This window comes from Hetaerina americana, unplaced genomic scaffold (genome assembly GCF_022747635.1).
Source record: "Hetaerina americana unplaced genomic scaffold, ioHetAmer1.1.p SCAF_4, whole genome shotgun sequence".
NCBI lineage: Eukaryota > Metazoa > Arthropoda > Insecta > Odonata > Calopterygidae > Hetaerina > Hetaerina americana.
In genome coordinates, this window is record NW_027286985.1 from 67,828,390 (window position 1) to 67,855,763 (window position 27,374).

Genomic DNA, 27,374 nt, shown 5'->3' on the forward strand with positions numbered 1-27,374 from the left:
TATGTTTAAAAGTGTGAATTAATTTATTAATTTTTTGGTTTCAATGCAAAATCAAACAATGTTGCATTGTGTAACTTGAATGGCAGCTTTTGAGACTAGCGACCATATTCCAGGAAATGTTTGCTTTACATTCCTGTACATATTTTATTCAAAAATTATTATCTTACACCACTTTCGTGCTCCATGCAACACATGGCAATAACAGAGATTTTTATATCCGTTCATACAGATAAAGATACCCCAGCTCCTTGGGAGGATTTTCAGATAATGCAACCTGAATAAAAAGAAATCAAACAATTAGACAATAAGTATTAAAAATGCTAAGAATAGGCACTGGATTCCCTTTACAATATACAAATTACAGGATTTTTTATGGTATACTTGGTTTAAAAACTGTATTTTGAATATTTCACCCCTAGATTAACCCAATCTTCATGAATTTCAGGGGAGATAAAACAGGTAAAGTTCTGACACTGCTTTATGACTCCCGATTAAAGGAAACATTTCTAAATAGTTTCAATATTAACTCGACTAAAGTCAATTTAATTTTTATCCACTTATTGAAAATTAAGAAATTAACTAAGTAATTAGAATTCCAAGTATTATGAGTAATCATAGCAGATACAATGCACATGAACATTAAGACAAAGACCTAACCGAACTCAAAAACTGTTGCAAGACATTTATTAAAATTGCTTATAACTTTGTCAGGAGAAGAATTCCAATACTTTACTTTTGACGCCATTATAACTTAGCATATAAACTTACAACTTAAACTTATAACTTTTTATAAAGAACTTTTCTACAAGAAGAATAACATTATAAATAGCAAAGCCAGTTAAACATGACTGATAATGCATCACATTAATGACCACAAATGCTAGGTTTCTTCAGAAAAATGAATAAAAATAAAACCGATTTATGCAATCATTTACCTTATTATCATTAAAAATCACCCAGCGTCCATCCCTCAGAACATGGCATACATAGTGTCCAACCATGGTTGATGTTCCCATGTGAGAAATGAAGGCAAGCAAACGATAACCTGAAAAAGTTTGATGTTGCAGAATTATGGCCAATTCTCACTTTGAGTCTGAAGACTTCAATAATTGCAATGTATTTGAGACACAATCACTAACTGATAAATAATCCATAAGTCGCCTCATTATCTCAACAAAAAATTATGTAATATAGGACAGAATTTTGAAAAATAGTGACAAATAGTTCATTTGGGTATTTCACAAATAATCATACAACAATACACACAATGTAAAATGTTTGCAGTGAATATTAATGGTAAATTTATTCTTGAAAATCAATTTAAATAATGAAATTTGTATAAAAATAATGATTTAATGCATTTTGATAAATGGTACTACCATGTTAAATGTCATCTGGATAAACATTACACTATATAAACTAACACAACATAAATTCTCAATTTAGATTACAATTGCAATAAAAAAAGGAATAATCCCATAGCTCAACACCATGAATTTAAGCGACATTTAAATAAGACTTGGCAAGGTGTTAAATGATACTCATTAGAAATGAGAAATTTGAGCTTTCTTGACAATTATACATCTTAACTCATTTTATTACATATCTGACTGATGTTCTCATCTGCTCTTAGGGTTTTTCATCATTGCAACCATCACTCTCTCGTTGGAAGTGCTTTGGTATTTTTCCATTGTTGTAGCTCTCTGATTCTTCCTAAGAGGGAATCTTTTTCTTTGATTCTGAGAACTACCTTGATTTTTTTCGGTTTATTTCGTCAACTCAAAGAGCTCTTCAATGTACTCCCTCCATCTCTTCCCAATATCTTCATCTTCCATTAGTATATTTAAAAAAAAGTTAAGAAGTTTTATCCAAAGTTTTCATTATGCACTTAGTGACTCCCGGCATGAAAATAATATGAAACTAAAATTCTCGTTCAGAATTTACATCAGCCATAATATTCATATTGTTAATCCATAATCAAATTATTTCGAATTATGAAAAAGCTGACGACTCATTTGCTAGAAAGAATGTGAATTTAAATGTCAACATTTTTACCAAATGTAACTGAAATGTAATGTTCAATTAAAACCTACTTAGTTCTGCTTCTGAATCGAGAAATTTTAATTCCTGATAATTTAGCATGCATGCACTGCATTGGTACACATACACTTCACACTATTCCATTTAAGAAAAAAACTCATTTTAAATTATTTCAGGAAACTCACTTCCTTTTACTACTTTCTTTTACATATTCTGCCCTTGCATACTTATTTCTCCCCTATCACATCCATACACTGCTTCACATAGGTCCTTCTGCTGTCCCTAAGACTTCTAATATTCCTTATCTTCAGAGTCTGCCTCTTCAAATAGTATCATATGGGACTTTTTTGGTTTCCATTTATACCACATTCTTCATTAGGGAAATCATAACACACCGATAAGTTAACTATTCCCCGAAAAATACAATTTCAAACTGTTCCCAAAATGGATGCCACGGGAAAAAGTAAGTAGACTTTTTCAAAGTGCAAATCACTTTACAAGTGCCCTAAAATTAATCATAAGACTTGTAAACTGAGTTATAGCTTTAGGAAATGAGTCCAAAGGGTTACATTAAAACTGGCTAGAAGTGTACATAAAGAGGTACATGCATAAATCTTTCCTTAGTATAAAAAATTCAAATGAAACAACTCACGGCTACTTCCTTTGTTTGCCTCGTTGGATGGATGTTTCTCTCCTCCACCCTCAGCTGCCTCCTCCTCCACTGCATCCAACTCCTCAAGATGGCTGAATATCCAGTCAGCAGCTCGTTCAATATTATTACCAGTAGCACGTAAGGCTTTTACTGCTTGGGCACGGGTGAAACCCATCCCCATTATTGTTTGGATGCCATCTTCATCAACCTCCATGGACTGTGATCCACCACCTAATGCAATCAAGTTAATTGAAACAAAAATTTAGCACATTTCTAATAATTGCAGCACTTCTTTAAAGCTGTATTGAAGTGTTACAATTGCCATAAACAGCTGTAAGATTTATAAAATGTATTAAGGATTTATGGTTTTTTAACCACCATGTATTTCTTTGCAGTGGCTCATACATGTAGCAGCAAAAAACTATCATCAGCACACACAAAGCAGAGGGTAAAATTTATGAAAAAACAAAATTGATGCAGTGCATTATCAAAACAAATTATTTCATTAGGTTGATGAACCAAAATTTTCCTTTCAGGATTCTCTTAAACATTCACACAAGTATTCTGAAATTGTGCAACTGAAATGCACATTTTAAAATGTAATAGCGAATTCCCATTTAAGAAATTGTTATGGAACTTCCTTAAAAACCTTGAACATGAATACAAAATGATACAATTTTCTTCAGTTTCCCTAGCAACTTATAATTCTGGGAATGAATAGTAACACACATGAAGTTGACTCCAGTTACACTAGCTCCTATTTTACTGGATCTGCATTTTAAAGATTAAATTATAATTCCTGCTTAGCCATATTTTATCAAAGAAACAACTCCAGTCATACCAGTATTGAACACTGGAGTAGTAGTAGTTTTGAGGGGAGGCGACCGACAGCTAAGGTCATTTGCGCCATAGGGGAAGGACAGGAAAGGATGAAGGGTGGAGAGAAACCCGGCGTCGGCATTAGCCTACTCTTTACGAAAGGCGCCAAGGGGTCCGCGGCTTAACGTCCCATCCGACGGACGGCGTACTCACTCAAAGTGCCCTCCACAAAGCACCTCAAGTAGGGATCGAGATACCTCTGAAAAATATTCAACACCGCCGGGATTTGAACCCGCGCCCTCAGGGTGGGAAGCCAGTACGTTAGCCCCCGCACCATCTCGATCCCCTTGAACACTGGATTTTGGGAGAGTTTTTAGTTCTCATTTAATCCCTATCACTTCTTTCATTTAACTTTTGGGCTCCTCGAAATGCATAAACCGAAGGCACCAATTAGACAATTGGTTATATTGGAATAAGTTGGCACAAACATTGAATGAAGCGAAACAAATCTGTGGTATGAGATAAATAATTCATTAAACCTAGCGAATAAGGTTAAGGATATGTACTTCCCCTAAGGGTCATAGTAAAGGGTTAGGCATTATAAATTTGCCTAATAACTTATCCCCAAATTTATCAATAAGCATTATATTTGAATTATTACAGTGGAGCTACAGTCAATAAATTAAAGGATTAACCTATGTATTCACAAAATAATGTATTAAGGTAAAAATTATGAGCTCCTTCATAGCATTTATAAAGGAGAACTAGGGCTGGAAAACTTGGAAGGATCATTATTAGCCACCTTCCCAAAAAGGAAAAGGTGTGACGACTGTGGCACAATAAGTTTGATGTCACATTTGTCAAAAGTGGTATTTAGAATCATTGATGAGATGATTGAGAGCAGAGCAAATGATTACTTGGGGGATGAGCAGTTTAGGTTCAGGAAGAGAAGAGTTACACATGATGTCATAGCAGTAATGCGGGCACTCATAAAGAGGAATATAGAATACAATGACATGTATTTGACCGTTTAATAGATTTTGAGAATGCATTAAATATATTAAATTCGTTAGAATTAATTAATGTATTACAGGAGATAGGAGTACATTGGAAGAATATGAAAGTTTATCTACAACTTGCACATGTCTCAGACTACTCAGGTACATATGGTGGATGGGGAGTCATGATGGACAGTGCTATGAAAGGGGGGGGGGGTTAACACAGGGTACATATGAAAAAAAAATGGTTAATGAAGCCTGTGAATCAAATAATACAAAGGTTATTAGGTTTTCTAGACTGAAGAAGGTTCAACATGAAAATTGGAGGTCATACAGTAAAGCAAGTGAAAAGTTTACATACTACCTTGATCAAAAATTTCCCGGAATTTATTCAGAAAATTAAAAATACAAGTTTATTCATCTAAATCTATATTGTCCCCTTCAAAGTAATCCCCATCGACTGCAACACACTTATGCCAGCGCTTGATCCAATCCCCGAAACATTTTTTATATTCGGTTTTCGGTATGTCCATCAGTGCTTCCTGCGATTTTTCCATTACTTCCTCTCGGCTGCTAAAACGCGTTCCCCGTAATGGTTTTTTAACTCGATTGAACAGAAAGAAGTCACAGGGAGCCAAATCAGGTGAATTCGGTGGCTGTTGGATGGTATTTGTTGCATTTTTCGTCAAAAAATTACGAATAATGATAGCACTGTGCGACGGTGCGTTATCATGGTGCAAAATCCATGAGTTTTCTGCCCACATTTCTGGTCTCTTTCGGCGAATTGCTTCACGCAAACGTCTCATAACGCCCAAATAATGCTCTTTGTTTACTGTCTGGCCTTCTGGCAAAAATTCATGATGCACTACACCGTTGTAATCCATGAAAACCGTCAGCATTGCCTTCTTTTTTGACTGAAAACGACGTGGTTTTTTTGGTCTCGGCTCATTTGGTGAACGCCATTCACTTGCCTGATGTCTGGATTGCGTGTCGTACTCATAAACCCACGTCTCGTCTCCAGTAATGATCCTTTTGATGAATGTGGGATCGGATTCAGCCTCGCAAATCATGTCTTTTGCGACGTCAACACGGTCTCTTTTTTGCATGAAATTGAGGTCTTTTGCTGCTACACGACGGAAACCCAAATCATTAACCACAATGTCTTGGGCGGATCCATAGGCAATGTTCAAGTCCTCCGCTATTTCTCTGATGGTTAATTTGCGGTTATTGACCAACATTTCTTTTACTTTATCAATTTTTTCACCGACTTTCGATGTCGATGGTCTGCCACTGCGTTCATCATCTTCGATTGACTCACGACCACTTCTGAACCGCTCGTGCCACTGGTAAACGACCGTTTTTTTTAGAGAATCGTTGCCGAAACACTTTTCCAACATTTCCAACGTCCGTGCGCCACTAAATCCGTTTTTTACGCAAAATTTAATACAAGTTCGTTGTTGCAAATTTAAATCCATTTCTGCAATTGTAAAAAATCGCCAACACACACAGAGATAGATGTACTCTTGGCTACGTAACTTTTGCAAATGTCAAGTTATGACACTAAGATTTAAAGGGAATATCAACAACAGATGTACCAATTTAACAAAAAAAACAGAACTCAAATCGGAACGATGGGAGCGCCACACGGTGGTTATTCCGGGAACTTTTTGATCAAGGTAGTATCCAAAAGATCATTTTATCCTTTGCAGTGAAACGTGATATCCATCTCCAATAATTCATGGGAGCACCCCACATCATACTTCACCATTCTCAACATGGTACGCTTAAGACAATTTCAGCATTTTATTGATACTGACCTGATGACCGATCTGTTCCAGGGAGAACAAACTTCTCCTCAAAATCAAAGTCACCAAAATGATCCATTAGCCACTGAACTGCTGCTTCCAAACGGCCATTGCTTTGAGTGTAGAAAACAGCCTTTTTACAGGCTTCCACATGGAAGCCCATTCCAATGAGCTGCTGTATCATGTTCTCATCTAATGTGACAGCTGCCAGTTTGAAAATAATTGAAAAAAGCATCCGATTAAATCCAACAACACGTTTTAAACAGCTTGAGACCTTGCCCCATATTTACTATATCATAAATGCAGGTATCACTGATGTCTCAAACATATTAATGGGATAAATTACAAACTGTTTCAATAAAACATTCAATCGCATTTTTATTTCCACAAATAATGAAATAATGCACTTAGTGATTTATAATGTATTCCCATTATTCAGTTGAGTGAGTTGCAAAAAATGTTTTTGCAGCAATCAACCAAAGTTGATTACTTTTTATGCATCCTTTTTAGAAACTGTTTATCAACACATCAAAACTTTAGAACTTCTATGTGCTTAAATAGCTTAAATTTGGACATCATTACCAATGTCATAATATTTTAATATGGCCACATTTTAAATTAAAACTTATGATCTTGAATATTAATAGCCAGTTCTGTCTCCTTTACTGAGTGAAACATTTTTTACTTCAAGTTGACTTTCAATTGAACTTAAAAAATGCTCAGATGTTAATACCAACAGACTAATGCAATTACTCCAGTTTTGAAAAGAAAATATAATATCAACAAATAATTTCACAAATGAACTAATGACGCTCTAATTTTTCCAATATTGTCGACAATAGTAACCAATCAATTCCAATGCCATATTTAATTGGTAAACTCGCCACTGAAAAAATCTTTATAAGCAATTTACAACATGGGCTGCTGACTTACTAACAGATCAGAAACATGGACCTAGTATCTAATCAGAAACATGGACCGTAAAATACTTACCAGGTGGTGATCCTTGAATTTCTGGTAGCTGTTCTTCATCTGGCTGAGGACCAAGAGCTGCCAATGATGCCAGGTCAATTTCATCTGGCATCTCCACAGCAACATCTAACTTGACAGATGTCCAATTCTCACGAAGAGTAAACTTCTTTAAGTGAAGGAGAAGGTAATCTGGAAATGATGCCAGGCGAGTAGTCCTGCACACACACAAAAGAAAAATGATTTAATGATCTTTCTCTAATCACACCAAAGGAGGAGACCAAAAGTGTTCAAACACCAAAGGGCGATTAAAAAAACAAGAAGTGAGTCACTAATGATATTTTTTGGGCTGGTGGATATTATTGGATCAAGTGTATTTGCATTACACATTCAACAACAGTGTACACCAATCATGAAAACGGCCAATCTTGCCGAGGAACTTGTCACGAAACTGTCAAAGCCCATTAAAGGAGACCTCTTTCGAATCCCAGAATACAAAATCCACTGAAGGTGCAGAAATTGTAATTAACGATGAGCAGGAAAAACAGAAAATGACAGTTGACTGAGACAAATTATAAAAAAAGAATTTTACGCCAAAACTTCCCTTATAAATTGAAGAGAGAAATTACATAGACCTGTTTATTGTGCAATCAGCCTGTTTGCCTAAGCTGAGGAAAAAAGTTTGTAAACGCCATGTCGGACAGACAAAAATTACCAAAACTTAATTACTCCAAGTCTGACAATGACTATTAGAAAAAAATGAGTTAATTTCTATTGCATAAGAATTGTAATGGTAAGCGATTCCTGCACTGTATTTACAAACAAGGTTGCTAACAAATTGAATGAAATGTGGATGCTAAAAGTCAGATGAGGTGAAGTAATTCATGATTCATCCCTACATATTATTTCTATATGCCATTTTTGAGTTTCTGGCAATCACATTAATATTACATAAACTTAGAAAAAGACATTTAATTAAATCTACCTTTTCGCAGGAAATAGATACACCCACAATTTGAGCTGCACATCAACCTCTTAAAAATTATGCATGAAATAAGCTGACAATAAATTTTTTACTAGAAACAAACATTTTTTTAATTATATTAACAGTGATAACAAATAGTTCGTGCTTTTGACCTTTAGCATTACATCCCTTGTGCAAAATTGTGCATATTATGCATGCAACTTCCAAAATATTGTACCAAAACCTTCACCAGAGTGTTTGAGGAGTAAAAAAAATTTAGATCTCCACTACGCACACAGGCTTAAGAACCTAAATAAACCTTAGGAATTCCTTTTTGGTACAATGAATATATGTTCTTGAAGGATTCTGGTTTTTTTTATTGCATTGAGCATTGAGCTTTTTCACTATATGAAATAATAGGTGCAAACAAACATAATTACAGTCAGTAATCAACATTCATAAACTTCACTGAGAGCCTAATGTATTATAAGTTGAACACTTTTATTCTACGTGAGAAAGAGGGGTTGACTGCTCAAACCATTTGAATGAGAGGGAAAGGGACTAATATGCAATGAAAAAGTGAACTAATTTACATTATCTAATCCAATCATTTTCTGAATAATTGAGATAAAAGGAGCCATTGTGAACAAGGTCCAATGGCTTCAAGTGCATGAAAACTTGTTGGTTAGCAAAAGTGGTCACACAGCTTAATCAATACTGGCTTTCAGTTCAATTTCACCTCATAGATCACAAAATGGTTAAGTTAATTGAAACTGCTAGATGAGATTATTTAGACCAATTTATACAGTTCTTTAATTATGGATGAGAGAGATAACGTGGTACTTACTTTGTAGCACTGGTATTTTGGTTTACAGCTGTGCTATAAAAGTCAACAGTCTCAGAACGGGAAAATGTGTCAAGACAGGCCTCCAATTTTATCCTTGGCCTCACAATTGGCTTTGGCTCTCTGAAAAAAAAAATAACAATCTTTCATTAAATGACTATAAAATACAGCATCATATCCTCAAGTTTGTATCATTCCATAGATATCTTCAAAAGTAGCTGTTTGAATGAATAATAAAAGATTCCAATACAAAATCAAACTTATGTGATGATTTTAAAATGGTAATATTTGAAACAATCTTCCCTTTTGCTATCCAGAGTTTACTTATGCATTGAGCATGCCAAATGGTGTTAATGAATAATTAACAACAATCTAATAGAAAAATTGCAAGTAATTCTGAGTCCCATTTAAAGTACATACGATCTGTTGGCAGCAGTGAGTCCCTCCTCCTTGTCCCTCTTCTGAGATTCTTCATAGGCAGCAACCTCCTCTTTGTTGATAGCTGCCTCTAAAGGAATGGGCAGGGGTAAACTATACTCCGTGCGATGAGTATATTTGACCTGAAAATAAAATAAATTTTTTCACTAATGCAATCAGGGGAAAAACATAGCTATAGCTCAATTTGAATGTAATTAAATGGATCAATAATTTATGCTGAGTATTTTCTAATTATTTAATTCATACTTGAGATCTACACCTACCTTAACACATAAAACAACACACAGAAAATGGAGTCGATTAAACCTCAATTATTTATATCCAGCTTAATTTGAAATATTTTTTAATTTGAAGCATAAGGCAGTCCCCAACCAAAAGCACTGGATCTTTTAAGACCCCTTAGCATAGATAAATCAAAGTAGAGATTACACATCTTTAAACTAAAAGCATTTGTGCTTTCTGTCAATTTTTTTCAAATATTGAGACAATATTGTGTGACTGTTATTTGCATCTCAAACAAAACTCCACTGAACCCAAATACCGAGCTTCTTTTTGCCATGTCAATAGTTAACATGAAATAATATCTGATAAAATACAAGTGGAACTATTTCTCAATCAAATATATTTTTTCCAAGCACAATTATGATGTGACTATATTGGATAGGTACATCATTAAGAAGTTGCTGGGTCAACATTCAACTTACTTAAGCTGAAATTTAGAGTGAACAAACTATTGTCAAGCTAGATATTTACCATAGATTTCCAAACTGATTTATATTGCACTTGTACTTAATTTTGCTCAAAAATCTGACCATGCTATGAAGCTAGTTTTTTTTTAATTGCTGTTTTAAATTTATTATTCTTTGATGGAGTGTATAATTACAAGTTATTGTATCATCAATTAATTAATAACATTGAAATAACTTATATGAAAGGTTGTTTGAAAAAAAAGATACATAATACTACAAAACTGCAATTCGTATACATTTTGTTTTAACTGAAGGGTAATATGTATTTAAGGAACATTTGAAAACAAAATACATGAGAAAAAATAGAATGAACCTTTTTAGGAAACATTTCACTGAAATAAGTTTCTTGTTGAAAATCGTGAATTTTTAACCAATATAACAATATGAAAGTTATATTGCATCCTTATTAATAATGGTGATATGGAGGAAAAATAGGATACTAACCAATTACACAAACATATTTATGTGAAATCATTTTTCAAGAATAGATGCAAAATAAATATAATTTAACTATCACTTAATTTGGACCAAACCTTTTGAGATTTACTGCATTGAAACTTGTCTTCCACCTTGAACTTGAAACAATCTGCAGGGTTCACTCTATGGCGGCTATTTCTCTGACAATGCAAAAAAGAAACAATAAAATAAGAAGATATCATTAACTATTAAGAGGTCAATGTATAAAAAGTCAAATTATTATGTGGTAACAATAAGCAATTTCCAGAATTCCAAAACAGTCATGATTAATGGTCTGCTATCTCAATCAGGTAGGGCAACACCACTGCTTAAGTGAAGATCTATTATAGCTAGGTACATGTTTATTATACCTGAATACATCTAAAAATAACAACATCCTACCTTTCTTGCATAAAAATACAAATTCTAGGCATTGGAATGCCAAAACCACTCAGTAAATTTTAAAGGATATATGTTTTAGAATGTTGATCTACATATACTGCAGGTTACCATGGTAGAAGGAATTAGGGAATTACCCATTAAAAAAGAAATATGATTTAATATGATAGTGTTACCTTATGAGAGTGATTACAAAATAACTGAGGAAAAATGATTCCTTTTATCTTTTTTCCTTCAAATGACTCATGTTACTCTGTAACATTATTGTCTAACCTTTTAATTTAACCTGGATGACCTCACATTCACATTTAAACTCATGAAAAGTGCCTTCACAATTAGTTTATCCCAGGGCATAGCATGATGTTTTGTTTTTAGTTGATTCATGGCAATAATGACTTGGCAAATTTCCTTGATATTTTATTCACTTCTTGAATTATGTTTTCTGAGATAGACTCCAGGTTATTATCGCATATTTTAATAGGGGTTTAAAATCAGAGATATGTTATACTTCCTTTACTTTTTTGTCACTGCATTTGATAAATATTTAAGTACTTGGCATATGTTAGATTATTAGAGGTGGCACTTAGTATTTCCCCCATGTTCAGACCGAGGATGACAACCATACCACCTGGCCCCAGTGATGGCTGGGTAACGTCAATGCCTGCTAACCCAGAGGTCACAGGCTCGATTCCCGCCCAGGTAAGTTTTTCTCCATCTAGGGCTTGGGTGCTCGTAACTGTTATATCAATGTTAAAAGTCCGATGTTAGGGCCAAAGTGCTGTTTTTGGATTAATGTGAAATAAATAAAATCAATATTTTATATGCTTAGATAGACTGGTTACGAGGCCTCCAAGAGTTGAAGTAAACACCATCTAACATGACTTTTACTTGATTAATATTTCTTCAATATTAGCTTTAAGGTTATCCAGTGCTATCCCAAGGCTCTCTCCAAAGATGCCTTAAGTGCTCCAAATCATATCAAATGTATAATTTTGGTTAGTTAATTGATAATTGACAAAAACCTCACTCATCATATGAAATATTGTGTGGGCTGAATAAGCCCTGGCATATTATGCAGTGTGTTAAATATGCGCTAAATTATGCTCCATGTAATTCTGATGGGAGCAATTTCCATTTTGATAAAATAAATATCAATGAATTTCATCCATTTTGTACAGAAAAGGAGTAGCACTTTTTTAATCATTTTATACCTCATTGTGTGGATCAAAAACTATATTTTCTTTTCCGGTGATGTACACACTAAAATAGTCCCCTGTGTATTACAATAGTAACTTAATAGGGATAATTTTATTTTCTTAGATTGCCTTGGAAGGTTATACATGTATCTACCTATCTCAAGGGGCTAAGCCTATAATAATAATTAAAATATGACATGAAAATAATTTATGATAAATGAATTATCTATCTAACTAGCTAACTTTCCCTTTGAAAAGTTGATATGAAATTTTCATTGGAAATAATTTTTTCATTTTACATTGCCTCGGTAGGTTAGTCTATATACCTAGCTATAAAATGGCATTAGGAGGCAGTATGTGCCTAAGAAAGAGCTTCAGAATTAAAGCAAACTATGAAGGTGAGGCTATGAAATCAAGGATGATAAAGATATATCAGATTAAATGAGGATATATCAGATGTAGACAATGAACTAAGGAATTATTGTGATTCGAGAGAAAACTCTCAGTGGACAGGGAAAGGCCCTAAAATTAATCATTTAACAATGTATTGAGAAAATATTTTTTTCTCCAATGGTAACTTTGTTAGATTTTGCTATATTTTTTCAACTGGTGAGTTTAAAATTTTTACACACTTTGATTGGCAGAAGAATAGGATTCTCTCATCTCCACTTTGGTGTGTATTTTTCACATGCATTAATCATATATTTATTGGCAAAGGCAAGGGAACATATTCGTGAGAGTTACAAAGCCGTACTACTAGTTTACATAAAATGCAACATAAAAGAAGAACTAAATGTTTTGAAAACCATTTACACAATGGAATCTTGAGGGGAATACTGGCATTGTAGAAGGGGTAGAAATTTTGTAGCGGAGAGGGGGAAAATTGTATGAAGGAACTCAGCATTGTGAATGTTTATTGAGAGGAGTAGTAATAGAGAACTGACGATTACAAAATAAACCACAGTGATAACTTTAGGAAGGGGATGAATAGGAACAGGAAAGAGGTGAGCCAACAAGTGAGAGATACAAACTCACAATACATACCTGTATCTATCGAAAAAAATAATACTAGATTGGCTAATTGTTCTGAAAAGACTGAAACAGTATAGAAAATTGTACACGGTGAGAGGATTAGATAGTAGGATGGTTTGGGGAGGGAGAGGAATATTTATGACAAATTTAGACCCAGAGCTCCTCACCAGTTTGGGCACAGATCGAAATCGAAATTATTTGGAAAACACCGCTTAATAGGAAGAAAATAGCTATTTTCAAAAGTTTGAATGAACTAAAACTCTACGTATTCAATTGCATTCTTCGTCAATACATCGTGTTCTTAATTTAATGAAGTAAACCCTTTGCTGGCAAAGGAATAATATTTAAAATATAAAATCACAGGGTTAAAAATAAAAACCTTATATATATATATATATATATATATATATATATATATATATATATATATATATATATATATATATATAAACCAGTACATATAAGTTTACATAGCATCATTAACAATATTTGCTGTTAGTTATTTGGTAAACCAAGAATTTTCATTGAAATTAATGAGAACATTTACAAATATATCAATCAGTAGCATCAGAAAAGATAGCAACAACATGGACATTATCTTACCTCAAGCACATTGATGAAATGCAGGAAGAACTCTTGAGCATCTTGTTGTCTCTTTGATGAGAAATCTGGATGACCTCTTCCCATGAGTGTCTTAAACATCAATGGTTTAATTCCTGGCTGACAGTCATTTTCCTTGGCATCCTCAGGTGGGGTCTTAGAGTACTTACCAGACCATAAGCCCAAGCCAAGTTTTGCCCTGTTTGTAAGGTGAGGGGACACATTATTGGACAGAGATTATTTTAATCCTTGGCAACATGGTCATATGCTCCTAATATACGTCAGTGAAATTAGAGTGAAGTAAACACTTCAAACTCTTCTACAAGAAATAAGACAACACTATTTGCCATGGTGTATCTTTTAAACACAGTTGAGCAAAAAGTGATTGCGCCAATAAAGGTTACTCAATCTCATTCCAATAAAAACTGCAATTGTGGGAATACGGGACTGAAGTGATACAATGAAGCATGCTCTGATTTTCAGACTGTGGTGGGGAAATGCATGCATATCAAAAAATATCTGTGATGACATTAAAAAATTTAGAATGAAGTTTTTGGTGGCAAATACCACGATGTAAAAATCAATATGCATTTTCAAGGCTACTCCACAAGCAGATGCTTATTTTGGATCTACCAAGCTTCCAACTACTATTTGCCATTCAAAGAGATAACAGACATGGTTCTTTCCCACATAATTTATTTTATTCAATCTGACCAGTTTCACCTGAATAAAGCATTTTTCATTTCAGTGGAATTGGTTGCATTGCTTTAAATGAATAATGTGGAAAAGTAACATGTCTGGCACTTTGAATATACATACTTCCATGAAGTTACATCAGAAACTATAATCTGTCATTTTCCTTATTTAGACCTTAAAGAGGCATTGCAAACTACTTAAAAAAACCCAAACTGATATTGAAATATCAATGGGAACCAACCAGAACCATTTTTGTGAAGGCTTATGCAGAATTTATTGATGAACATTCTATTCCGAATTGTGTCCACATTTATTGCTCATAAAAACAATAGTTTTTCTTTCTTTCCAGTCAGCTTCTTAAGGAGAATTACCTGAAGATATTGACTGGAATACTGGTGAAACCATTGTTTTTATACACCAATAGAAACATCATCCAGGACGATTACATGGTTACAACGCAAAATGCATTTTACCACCATTGCATTGAAAAATCTCTCCCAATGACCAAGGTTGCTCATGATCACTTCAAACAAAACAAAAACACCTACAGACCTCCTTGGAAATCTTTGACCACCATTCAAACCAATGGTAAGGGGCAGATCAACCCTCATGATCCCCCAGGTCTCTCAGAATTGCATTATTTAGGGAATAGCAGATAAGAAAAACGAAAGAAATCCAATCTGGGACAGAAAGACCATCCAAATACAGGGGTAATCTTCCATGAGGTCAGGGGCTGTGATGAGGTGAAAATGACCCACTACACCTGTGGCTCTACAAGAACTCACTGAGGCAATTAAATTTGTGAATGAAATCCAGGATGAAATGTGGGTGTCAACCAGATCTCATGCATAAGAAATAATGTCTTTGCTAGACCTCTTGCAAAAGATCAAGACTGGCAACATAACATTGATCTGCCTAATACACCTATCAATGTGAGTGCAGGAGTCAAGCAGCAGGCAAAAATGACTACTCCACTTGCTGTGCTCGAAGGTACAAGAGTCTATATAGCTGTGTGGCCCAGCTTTCTTGACTTCAAGAGAGACCATCAAGGGCCACTCACATTGTACTCATAGCAGGATGAGGAGTATTCGGTCTTTGACAGTCACAAGAGTTGCCCACTTCATGTGACTGCATTTATTCAGGAAGTGTCACGAGATGTCATGGATTGTGGGGTGGCTCATTTTAGGCATTAAAGGCTGTTTGATACACCCCCTCGGCCTCCTCCTTACCCAAATAGGGATGTATGATTAGGGGATGCTCCCTTAATCATGCAAAAAAGATGAGTATACTCTAATTTCAGGATCTGTATTGGCATGGAGCCTATGACCATGCAAAACCTACCTTAAATAATAGAACAATAATAATAATAATTGAAAGTTAAAAAATTTTAATGCCCTACTTTTCCTTCCTGCAGTTGAAGGACTTCGCTGTTAAAAACTCACTTACTTAGATTTTGACAAGTCACATCTGCCCCAGAGTAAAGACAATAATAGCCTATCCCACAATTTTACATCACTTTTGTAATACTACCAAGTGAAAAGGATTGCTTTTTCCTGAAATAGTTCCCTGATGTGGGCAAAATTTTGACTGTGGTAAGTCTGTCCCTGGTGCAGGATTAATTTTCGTATGAACCACTTTGCATATTTATAACACATTATAGAATGTCCAGCAGCTTTGAATTTTCTTTTAATTTAGTTTTCCAAATTTTTTTTAGGTTTATTTTATTGTTTTTCCAGGTAAAGTTTCACACAAATGCATTCGATTTTTGATATGATGTCAAATATAAAATGAAAATTTTACAAATGTCACTACCAACTGCTGGGCATGCCATGACACACACTGATTAGAAAGTAACCTTAGAAAAGGATGGGGGGGGGGGGGGGGAAGATGAGGAGGGTGGAATAGAGGGTCACAGCCACACCAGCCTGAGCTGCACGTAACATGCAGCTAAGTGCAAAAAATGTTTGGGAATACCACCCAGTAAAAATACATCAGCCTAAATAAAACTTCTCCAGAGTTTCACTCAATGGTGATGAAATTCCCTGAGTTTCCCAGCCCAACAAAATTTAGGTTTTCCAGATAAATTGACATCCTGTATAGTAGTTTCCTGTATGCAGCTCCCAACAATTACAATAAGGAGAGCTACTAATTGGTAAAGAGCTTGAAGATTACAGTTGTTCCTGGTGAGAAAATATTTTCCATAAACAACCGTAGGACATGTGATTTTTGTGTGCCTGTCCCTTTATCTTATGATACCTCATGTAGGATTAACCTTTGGCCTATTTATTAATCACCATGCAACTTTTGATACAGGTTTCGTTCCACTTTGCCAATTTTGTCAAGTTAATGACTGCTATAGGAATAGTCACAACACAATTATTGTAGCTTGATGGAATTTTATGGCCACATTTTACAGTGGTGATCGTCATGAAAACAGCAAAAACTCAAGATATACTGTCCAACAGCATCTTGCTAAACACTGACTAATTAATAGCTCTTTTCTCTACTACTTCTATCATTGAGAAAATTGGCCATGCCTAAATCATTTTGGAAGAAACTGCTGGCCTATGCAAGCTTTCAAGTCTTTCCAGCATATTGCAAGCAAGCATGATTCACGCAGAGGGGAAAATAATTTATATAATTTTGTACCAGTTACTGAATATGAATTTTACTCTTCCTGAAACTATTATCCTGAATCTCTTGCTAGAGTCATGCACGATTTTGCTGCCTTTAACTGAACCATTCTTAAATGTAAATAAAAATAAGCATAGCAAGGGCCACAATAAACATGCACTCAACACCAATGGAGAAAGCTAACTTGACTAACTTTGTCGCCATTGGTTGTCTCCCAATTGAATTTCTTCACAAGACAATACAATCTTCGGGTTAAAATATGATGTTAATTGAATTTTGTCATAATGCTCCTAAATAATTAACCATTTACAAAACAAAATAGCAGAAAGGGTTAATCTTTTATGAACACATTAGCCAACTGAAATAATTACATCCAAGTTTCAGCTTGTATTAACACAGTAACGTTCAATGTTTAACATTACTGTAGTTAATACAGGCCGAAACTTCTATGTAATTATTTCAGCAAAACCAAGGGAGATTCAGTCAATCTGAAAGACATGGCCATTCTATCTTATCTCCTCCATTACACCAAAAAATTATAACTAATTCAAGAGGGATAAGATTATCCCCCATGCACGAAAAAGTTAGGCTTGAGGACAACCGAAATGTGAGCAGAACTACTACACCAAGTCAGCTCATGAACTTGACAAGAAGCCTCTCCATTTCATTTCAAAAGCTGTATTAAACATGTAATCATTAAAATGGAAAAATAACAAATAGGAAAAAAAAAGGTCTACTTACATTTGGACATTAAAATCTGTAGCAGGATCAGGTGGAAATTCTTTAATTATGTCCAGTCCATTTTCAACAAACCTGGAACAAATTTTTTTCACAATACATTATTTCGTAAGATTTAATAAGCAGATAACCGAGTTTCAATTATGTACATGAACATGCTTGTCTTTTCATTTGAGAATACTTGTGTTTATTCAATAGGAAAAAAGAATTAAGCCCAATAATTATTAAGAACAGTCCATGTGAATGAAATTTGTCATATTGATAATAGTTATACGGGGTATTTTGGATGTCAAATGAGAATCCAACTGCCATTCTGTCGCTAAAATATCTAATTGCTTAAAAATTTTAGATCATCATCAAAGGCTGTTATGCTGGCAGATCACTCTAGAGTTTAGAATTGTTACGTAAGGAGATATATCCAAAGTTAACAAAGAAGGAAAAACGTCAAACGAATAACTAATCAAGGTGATGGAATCATCTGTTGTCTATCCCTCTAGATGGCCTCTCGCTCAACAGCAGAAGAGACCAAACTTGGCAAGAGTGATTAAGGGGTACAAAATTTCAATTGCAGGAGCAAATCTCTTTTATTTAAGAGCCAGACTTGAAATGCACATCTTGGCCACACAACACCGTCCATGCCATCAGCTGCAACTTTTCAAAAATCTAATGCAAACAGTATGAAAATTTTCAATATCAGCCAGTCGCATTTCGTTGCTGTCGGATGTGAGGGACCAACTGTGAACAAGAGAGTAAAAAATGATGCCCTCAGACAACTTGAGGGAGCAAAAGACATCTACAGGGGTTAACATGTTGACTCCATTTTTATCTGCTACCTCTATGATATATAATTGAAGAGATTGACGGTGGTTATAATGACCTGAAAGAATGTGCAACATTCTAAGCACCATTTATATGAAATGTGCAAATCAGTGATTACTGGTGTGTTTACATGATCTTGTAGACTTAAACACTGGAAATATTTCACATGCCCAATGATGTTTAACAATAGCTGACAGAATAGTATGCTAACGCATCAAAATTGGAAATCTAAGAAAACATCCTATCATACACATACCGGTTCCAATGTGATTAAAATTTAAATTTCATTAATCCATTCAGATTCATTTAGATTTGGGCATCTCTTTTCCACAAAAAAATCATAGTAGCCCTCATGAAGCACACCTTAGTTTCAATCCAGTAATCCAAAGAAATGTCTTTTTCACTCATACATAGATTCTCATTTTGGATTATAATTACAGAATCACTAGTCGCAAAAATCGAAGTGTCTTGCAAGTGACATTGCAGAAAATTATTACAGGCCAAAAAGTCAAGAGGGGAAATATTCATTAATGTAAAAAAATACCTTTAAAATTTGATAAGATTTGATAAGACTGGGAGAATTTTGGGAAAAAAAGAACAGCCTTTTCTGCAAAATATTCTTGAGAAGGATTTGAAAAAAATCACTAAGGAGAAGGTTCCACCTGAAGTAGGATATCTAAAATTCAAAGGCCATAATTGCATTATACGCATTCAAATTAATATAAAATCATGATTGGAGCACTATGCAATACCTAATGCATTGGGCATCACTGAAAAGTTAAAAATAATTATGATTTTTCAGGTTGTCTATAACTTAAGACACTGTGTAAGCAAAGTAATGCCAATCTAACCCATATTTTGCACTAATTAATTTGATGCCAGATCTCAAATTTTGAGCTTTACTGCAAAAGAAATTTCAAAAAAGTTTTTTCGTCCCACCTTAATGCACACTTTTAACAGATGTGTGTATTGTTGATGGTGGAAAAAAATAATGATAAGCAGTATTACTATTTTATTTACATTTCATTTTGATATCAAAATTCTCCATGTGCCCCTAAAAATGAGTCATCGGTTAGGAAAATGGTTACAGATATCATGAGTGTAAGGAAATTCAGCATAGAATATTTAGCATGCATGATGCTTTGTGCCATACAATTACCCTGAATTCCATTAAAATGGGAAACTTTGTAAATTTCCCCAAATGTCAAGAATATTAATTCAATTTTTCCACAATGGATTGCTCGTACTTATCCTGATTCCTCAAATTATTACATTCAAATTGTCTATGTTCACTTTAATCTTTGTGTGTCTGGCATAACCTCAATCCATACAAATAAAGAACTAACCCCCAATGGCATAAATAAATTAATTTTGCTGGATTTTTAAATACAAAAACTCTCCATAGGAGCCCTTACGTGGCTTAATAACAGTTTTGATTCAAATGTAGATAAATTCACTTCTATAATACATAAAAATAGGACACTACAAACCCTATTTATTCAAATTCAGAGGAATAGTCAAATGAGGATTAATACCAATGTCTCATAAGATGCAACTGAAGAACATATAATAGTATCACCATTCAAATCTTATTTTTATGCTCATGAGTAACAACATTTGTCTCTTCTAGGGCTTATACGTCTGGGAACTAGAAGATAGGGAATATATTCACTTTTTAGTCCACTAGCTTAACGTGTTTTTTTCCTAATTCCAAAGAAACTGCGGGAGATGCCGCAACAGTAACTTTTAACGGAGTCAACCGCCAATGTGCATTTCAATGCAACGATTTCAGAGTGTAAAAATCATTCACCTTGACTGGGATTTGAACCCATATCCCTCAATATCTGGTCGAGTGCTTTAGCCACTTAAGCTACCGAGGCATCCTCTTAAACTCTGAAATTTTGAGGCTTTTAAAGGAACAAGATGTTGTGACGAAATACCGTACATACAATGTCACAGGCATTCGTAGTCGTGCGCGATGCACCACAGTCAGCGCCACGGTTGTATGTACGGTATTTTGTCACAACACCTTGTTCCTTTAAAAGCCCTAAAATTTCAGAGTTTAAGAGGACGCCTCGGTAGCATAACTAGCTGAAACACTCGACCGGACATTGAGGGATCCAGGTTTGAATCCCGGTCAAGGCGAATGATTTTTACACTCTGAAATTGTTGCATTGTTTTTTTCCTATTTATAGCGCACACAATCTAAAAATAATCACAACAATCAACTTCTTACTATGCTCACACTTATCTGGTCATTATTCATCTATTTTTGATAGGAAACGCATTAAAAAAAGCATTAAAGCTCGATTTGGAATAATTAAAAAGTTGAATACATTGATATTGCAGCTGAAATGTTATATGGTGTAAAAGTGCATATTTTTCACAGAAACATTGAAGACATAATTTTAATAAGGGTGTGAAATAAATTCTAATGGAGTAACTATTAAATTTACCTTTTCTTGAAATCAGGAATCGAGAATATAATCTGCATGACACTGTTGAGATAGCATGAATTGCCAAGATTTACAAGACCAGTGTGACCTGGACCATAGAGAGGAGTAAGCTTTGAGCTGGATTCCTGCATTGCAACCCACTCTCCAAATCTTTGATTCAAGTCCAGTTCAAGCTCAGCCATAGACTTATCAGTCTGCAAAACAAATGAATACACTTGAGTCCACATAACTAAGGAAACCACAAAAGATAGATTGGTAGAACTTTTCAAATTGAGGGAATTGATGAGGAGAATTTGGAGATAAAAAAATAAAAGAAATATTAAGTATACAGCACATACTGAAAGGATGAAGACACCTATGCGGGTCAATTTTGTTGAAACCATCAATTACCAACATTAAACCTAACATCACTTTAGGAAATAGCAAAAACTAAAATATCCATTTACCTTATTTCAACGATAAGATGGTGTTTAGAAAATGATCCTTAATAATCATAAAAACCAGCCTCTGCCAGTAGGACAGAGTGAGATAAACAATTTAAAGATATGATTATAAGTTTATTTTTCTTTTGTCAAACACATTAAACAGAACAAGGTCAGTAGAGTTAGGACAGGAATTAAACAATAAACGCAACATTACCACATGGAACGCAAAATCACACAAAAAAATATCATTCTAACTAGAAGGTCCACCAAATAAGTATTCATCTATACTGTAGTCACAATTGAACTTGTACTGAGATTGTACTGAATTTAACAATAACTTTTGAAATTTCATAACTCCTAATAAAAAACACAATTTTATCATAGATTAAATTCTCAGCTGCCTTTATAAAACCTTCCTATTATATTGTTTATAAGCACCAAAATAAAATAAAAAAGGCGATATTTAATGCATATATTTTCTCATTCTTTCCAATTCTACCACTGATGAAACCATTTTAAACATTGTTCCTAAACCAATGAGTTTCCTGTGTGTGCCTGTAACTGGATTTTTTTTAGGTATCCTTATGATTCACAATATTATGTTCTAGGCCAAAAAAATTATTTACTATTTCTACATACTTTCCAGCCACCAGTAATATCACCAGATTCTTTTTTATATGGATTCAATAATATTCAGGCATTTCACAACTTAAACTAAGTAAATCTATAACATACATTCCCCTAGCTGATGTTAGCTTTAAGCCAACTACTACCTTGACACCTTCAATTCTCTGGGCTTCATAATAATTTATTTTTCCCAATTTTGCTATAGCGATTTTCATGAAAAATCTTTCATCACTTGTCACAACATCCTTGATTTTGACATAATAAGCCAAAAATATACTTATCTAATCCTTGTACAGCTTTGCATCTCATTCCAAAGAGTATTAAAGTTTAACAAGGAAAAAAATAGTCAAAATAATTAAATTCATATTATGAATGCTTTTAATATCATACAATCAAATTAAGTATGATATGTTAAAGTAAGCAATTAGACAAAAACCTGAGGCAAATCAATCCAAAATCCATAATCAGCCAATTTGTTTATGCAGTTATTTTCTTTCCATGAATAATTACAATGAAACGTTCCAAATTCTTTACAATGGAATACTATACGTCAAAAACAAAATAACAAGTAACATAACAGTAGGCAGAATGACAAGGCAAAACAGCTGCTCTCAAGCACTAATTCATACATAAACCAAAATAAATGTATACAATGAAATGAACTGCGAAAAACTGCAATACATCGATTAAAATATTGCCTACCTTCTCCAATTGAGCAATGTTTATTCCAAAATGGGCTAAATGCTTCACAAGCAGGGGGTCCTCAACCATATCATCTTCTTCATAGCTGTAAACATCTGCCTTTCCTTCTTTGGTTATTGTTCCTAACTTAACAGCTAATGGGTAACCTGTTAGGTAAAGTTAATTCAAAGGTCAAACCCCTTGCAGAATTTTATGCAAATACTTTGATAAACATAGACACATAGTAGACATACAACAAGAAAAAAAAACAAATGCTTCATGACACTTTCTCATGTAAATGATTTATTTTTAGAGGTTTAAACTCTTGAAAATACACTGCAGTGGAGTACAAAAAGCTGTATTTTGGGTTTTTCAATGGGGTAATACCAACTACTTCTCCCGATTTTTAAAGTACACAAAGACCTGGTTTATGAATTCAAAAAAAGGATGAATTACTCCGCATACTTTCAAGATATGTTTCTTGAAGCATGGTTTATTTAATCAAAATTTTGAAAACCATTTTGGTACAAATAACACATGCCACTTTCCTGCTTTGTGGACAAAAACGGAAGCTTATGAAGAGAATTTCGGTAGATTATTTATCATGAGCAACTATATTCACTACATTAATCATCAGCAGACATCAGGGTGGAGTTAAGTATTCTAATTAATTGCATGGTGAAGCCTATTGTAGTGGCAGCATATTCAAGCAAAGGCTCATGTACACACATGCACATAAAATTTATTTAAAACTTCAGAATTTGAAAATGGTAAGGCCAAATTTCAGACTTCTCTGAGCCATAAAACTGAATAACAATGTACAGTAACAACAGTAAAAGATCGAATGCTTGGGGGTTAAGCCTTTCATGAGTTCAGATATCAGAAGAATGTGCAAGTCAGCCTAAAAGAAAATAGATTTCCTTACCTGGGTGGCACGAAAATGGAATGAAAAATTTAGAGAAAAGTGGTACTCTGCTTTGGTTAAGCCACATTTGGGGCTTTTGTTTGGGAGCTAAGGGAGAAAATGTCAATCCAGAGATTGGAAAAGATTCTGAGAAGAAAATCCACCAGATTAATTAAGAATTGCTATGAGAAGGGAGTAAGTGTGACAGATATGTTGGAGGAATTAGGATCGAAGCCCTTTGATTCACAAAGAAAGGCAGAAAGAACTCAAGAGTTTTATAAGGATATGGACACCTGAGCTTTCTTGTGAAGAGATTTTCATATCAAGGGAATTCAACAAAATGGAACCCAAGTACCTGGATATTTTCATTTAAAACCAAAATTGAACGATACCAATAAACATCAATTATTGCATATTTGTGCCCTAACACCCTTCTGCCACACAACTTTACGGTAGTTTGGGTTTGGAGGGTATTGTGTAGATGTGAAGCATCAACTGACTATCTGACATAATTTCACTCTTGCATATGTGATTTCATTAGCTGGATAGCCGATATGTGAATTCAATAACAAATTTTGAGTCTAAGGTCAAAATTTGCCCAACAAGCAAAATATATAGCTATTATCTACTCAAACAAAAGACTACGTTATTGTTGGTACATATTGACTTGACAGATTGGCACATTCACAGAGGGGACACTACGTACACAATACTACATACATTGATTAACAGTGAAATTGGTCTCAGTGAATAGTCTGGAGAGAAGTCACTCATTTTTACATACCAGTCTCTCTGTAATGCTGCACAGCATGGTCATTGCCACCAGAGCCATCATAAAACTTTCGCCCACACATAATCTTGCCATCAGTGAGATTCATCCAAAGATTTTGAGTTAGATCACACTTTTCACAAACCCATCCAGTTGGTGGGACACGAACACCATTATCCAATTGCAGCAGGTTTTCAGCATGCCTAAAATGTAATGACCATTATTGTGTTAACGATATTGGATTAACCGCAAACCTCTGGGACCCGTTGCAAGACAGTTTAGCTTTTTAAAATATAAATTTTGAAATTGAAAACACTAGGCACTAATATTAAGATCCCTACGTGCAAAGACAATATACCGCAAAAGAATATTTGATTTGAAAATAAACTTTTACTTACTTCGAAACAACTCTCATCTCTCCATCCCATGTTTCAGTTAAGGATTGCAATTCGGCCAACTTAGCAGCAGAATCTGCATCTAATATAACTTGAATAGTTTCTGAAAACTAAATAGAAAATGCCACGTAATCCATTAGGTTAATTATCACTTCTGTCAAGAAAAAAACAAAACAGAATACCTGAAGGTTAAACTAAACAGAATCGACTCATGCATTTCCACGTTGCATAAAATATGACGTATTCTTCTTATTCACTACACTAAACTAAAACGGATTGTCAATACTCATCATGCGTAGATTAAGTGTCTTGGCATGTTCATTATTCCAATTTTACTCATATATACAGAATCATTAGGTATTTTATATTTTAACACAAGCACATTACTTCACACAACTCACCGATTTGGGAAGCTCAGGTACAGGCCACGGAAAGGTGTGAAAACCAGGCATTATAACTAATGAGTACGATTCTTCGTATTCGTATTTCGATTTACCAGCATCCGGATCAAATCCACCCTCAACTCCAATTGCAAGTCGAGTAACTTTCTTCTCTGGGCCATCTCCTTGCTGTTCAGGAGGAAGCTAAAATAATTTTGGTTAAGGGATAATCCATAATTGGGTCGCGGTAATAATGCATTTCCTGACTTGAATTACCTCTTTCTTTGTTCTTTTGATGTTGAGAAAAACTGAGTTCCCGGTTTTGTGGTGGTAAAGTTCAATGTAATCTTTCCCGATCCCTAAGTAGGTCTTCAGGCATAAATATAATCCTGAATCTGACTCCTTTTGATGAAAAAATTAGTTTTCACTATCAGATCTTAATCAATAGCATGAATAATGTACATACATATACACAAAAACATAAAAATTATTTCGAAGAGAATATATACACTTACCGGTGTGTCAAAAGAAAACACACACTCATCTTTATAAATTCTAGTTTGATTTGGATCAGGTTTACAGATATTTTGCAGATGAGATAGCAGCTCGGATACTTCCATTTTATCAGATTCCCGTCTTCTTTTCGTTTTGGCAGTGGTCAACAACGTAAATAAGGCAAGACAATGAATATTTCACTTCAAAAACAATGAGTAGCTTCTACTCGGAAGTGAATTGCGAAAATGCTTTTAATTCGAGCGTCAATTTTTGACGCGGGGTCATTTAAACCTCGTAGAAATAAAAAAATCAGCAATAGCTTTTAAAATTTGATTGTCTCAGCTTCCTATAGTATTATTTTGGATAATATTGTTTCATAGTTCAGATACTGCAAGGAACAATCAATAGTAAACTATGAGAAACTCCGGAATTTTATTAATGAATATTTTTCCCCTTCACACTTGAACATTTTTCTTTGAAATTTCTCTAAACGTTTCTTGTTAGGAGAAATGATATTTTTATTAAATAGTAGCATGTTAAGTAAAATCACAAGGAAGTATTATTGCAGAAAATAATATTTTGTGGTTGTCTTCATCCCTCTCACATTAGGCATATCAATATTATCAACATAAGCACAACAACCAGTCTTCGAGGTATGAATAAATGGATTTAAAAGTAAAAAATATTGGGTTGGGTGGAAAATGGGGAAAAAATATATAAGGTGAAATATTCAATGTATTTGGTTAACTTAGCTTGATATCTGAGAATGCCTTGCTGCACTTGATAATTAGACATGCAATTACAAAATTCTCCTTAGGAACATAACCATAAACACCGTAATCAACTCTAAAGTCAGTTCGGTCGGTGATGGAAGAGTTCACCATTTACTTGGCCGAACGGCGTGTGAAATTCACACATTAACCCAGGGGGGCCAGTGCCTTACCATGTGCTGTTATCCTTTCCCAGGAAGGTCTGGTACCCTAGGAAAAAAGACATAGCTTGAGCTGAGGGTGCCCAGAGATACTTGATCAGGAATTGAACCCGGGCCTTCCATTCAGTAATCCAACGCTCTACCCCTGGACTACCGCCCTGAACTACCTCTTAGTTCAGCCTATGAGGTCAATTTTACCCTCTCCTGATGAAAACAAATTCTAATAAAAATTTATAGTGAAGAATTTAATGAGTGATTTACAGTTATTTTTGATTTGTGAGTGAAACTGTGCATTCAAACTGTTTCTTCTTGATATAAATACATACTTTATATTTTGCTGAATGGATGAAAGAAGATACTTTGCTTTTCCTCATGGAATATTTTTATTAAGACCTAGGTTTCCCAAAAACATAACATTTTCAGTTTATAATCTGAACAACCTGAAGATGTTATGATATAACGA

The 27,374-nt window shown here is 34.4% G+C and overlaps 1 protein-coding gene across 1 annotated transcript; it reads right to left on the minus strand.

Annotated features, from left to right (window-relative positions):
• Usp5 (ubiquitin specific protease 5) lies at window positions 1–26,201 on the minus strand. Its single transcript, XM_071590365.1, has 17 exons — window positions 26,001–26,201; window positions 25,762–25,887; window positions 25,507–25,689; window positions 25,109–25,215; window positions 24,726–24,913; window positions 23,059–23,204; window positions 21,305–21,498; window positions 18,033–18,104; window positions 13,965–14,160; window positions 10,812–10,895; window positions 9,512–9,651; window positions 9,095–9,214; window positions 7,308–7,501; window positions 6,327–6,518; window positions 2,693–2,923; window positions 936–1,045; window positions 1–274 (listed from the first exon to the last, which is right to left on the minus strand). The coding sequence occupies exons 1-17, from the start codon at window positions 26,103–26,105 to the stop codon at window positions 212–214; spliced, it is 2,451 nt and encodes an 816-aa protein (XP_071446466.1). The 5' UTR covers window positions 26,106–26,201; the 3' UTR covers window positions 1–211.
• Window positions 26,202–27,374: the final 1,173 nt, after the last annotated feature.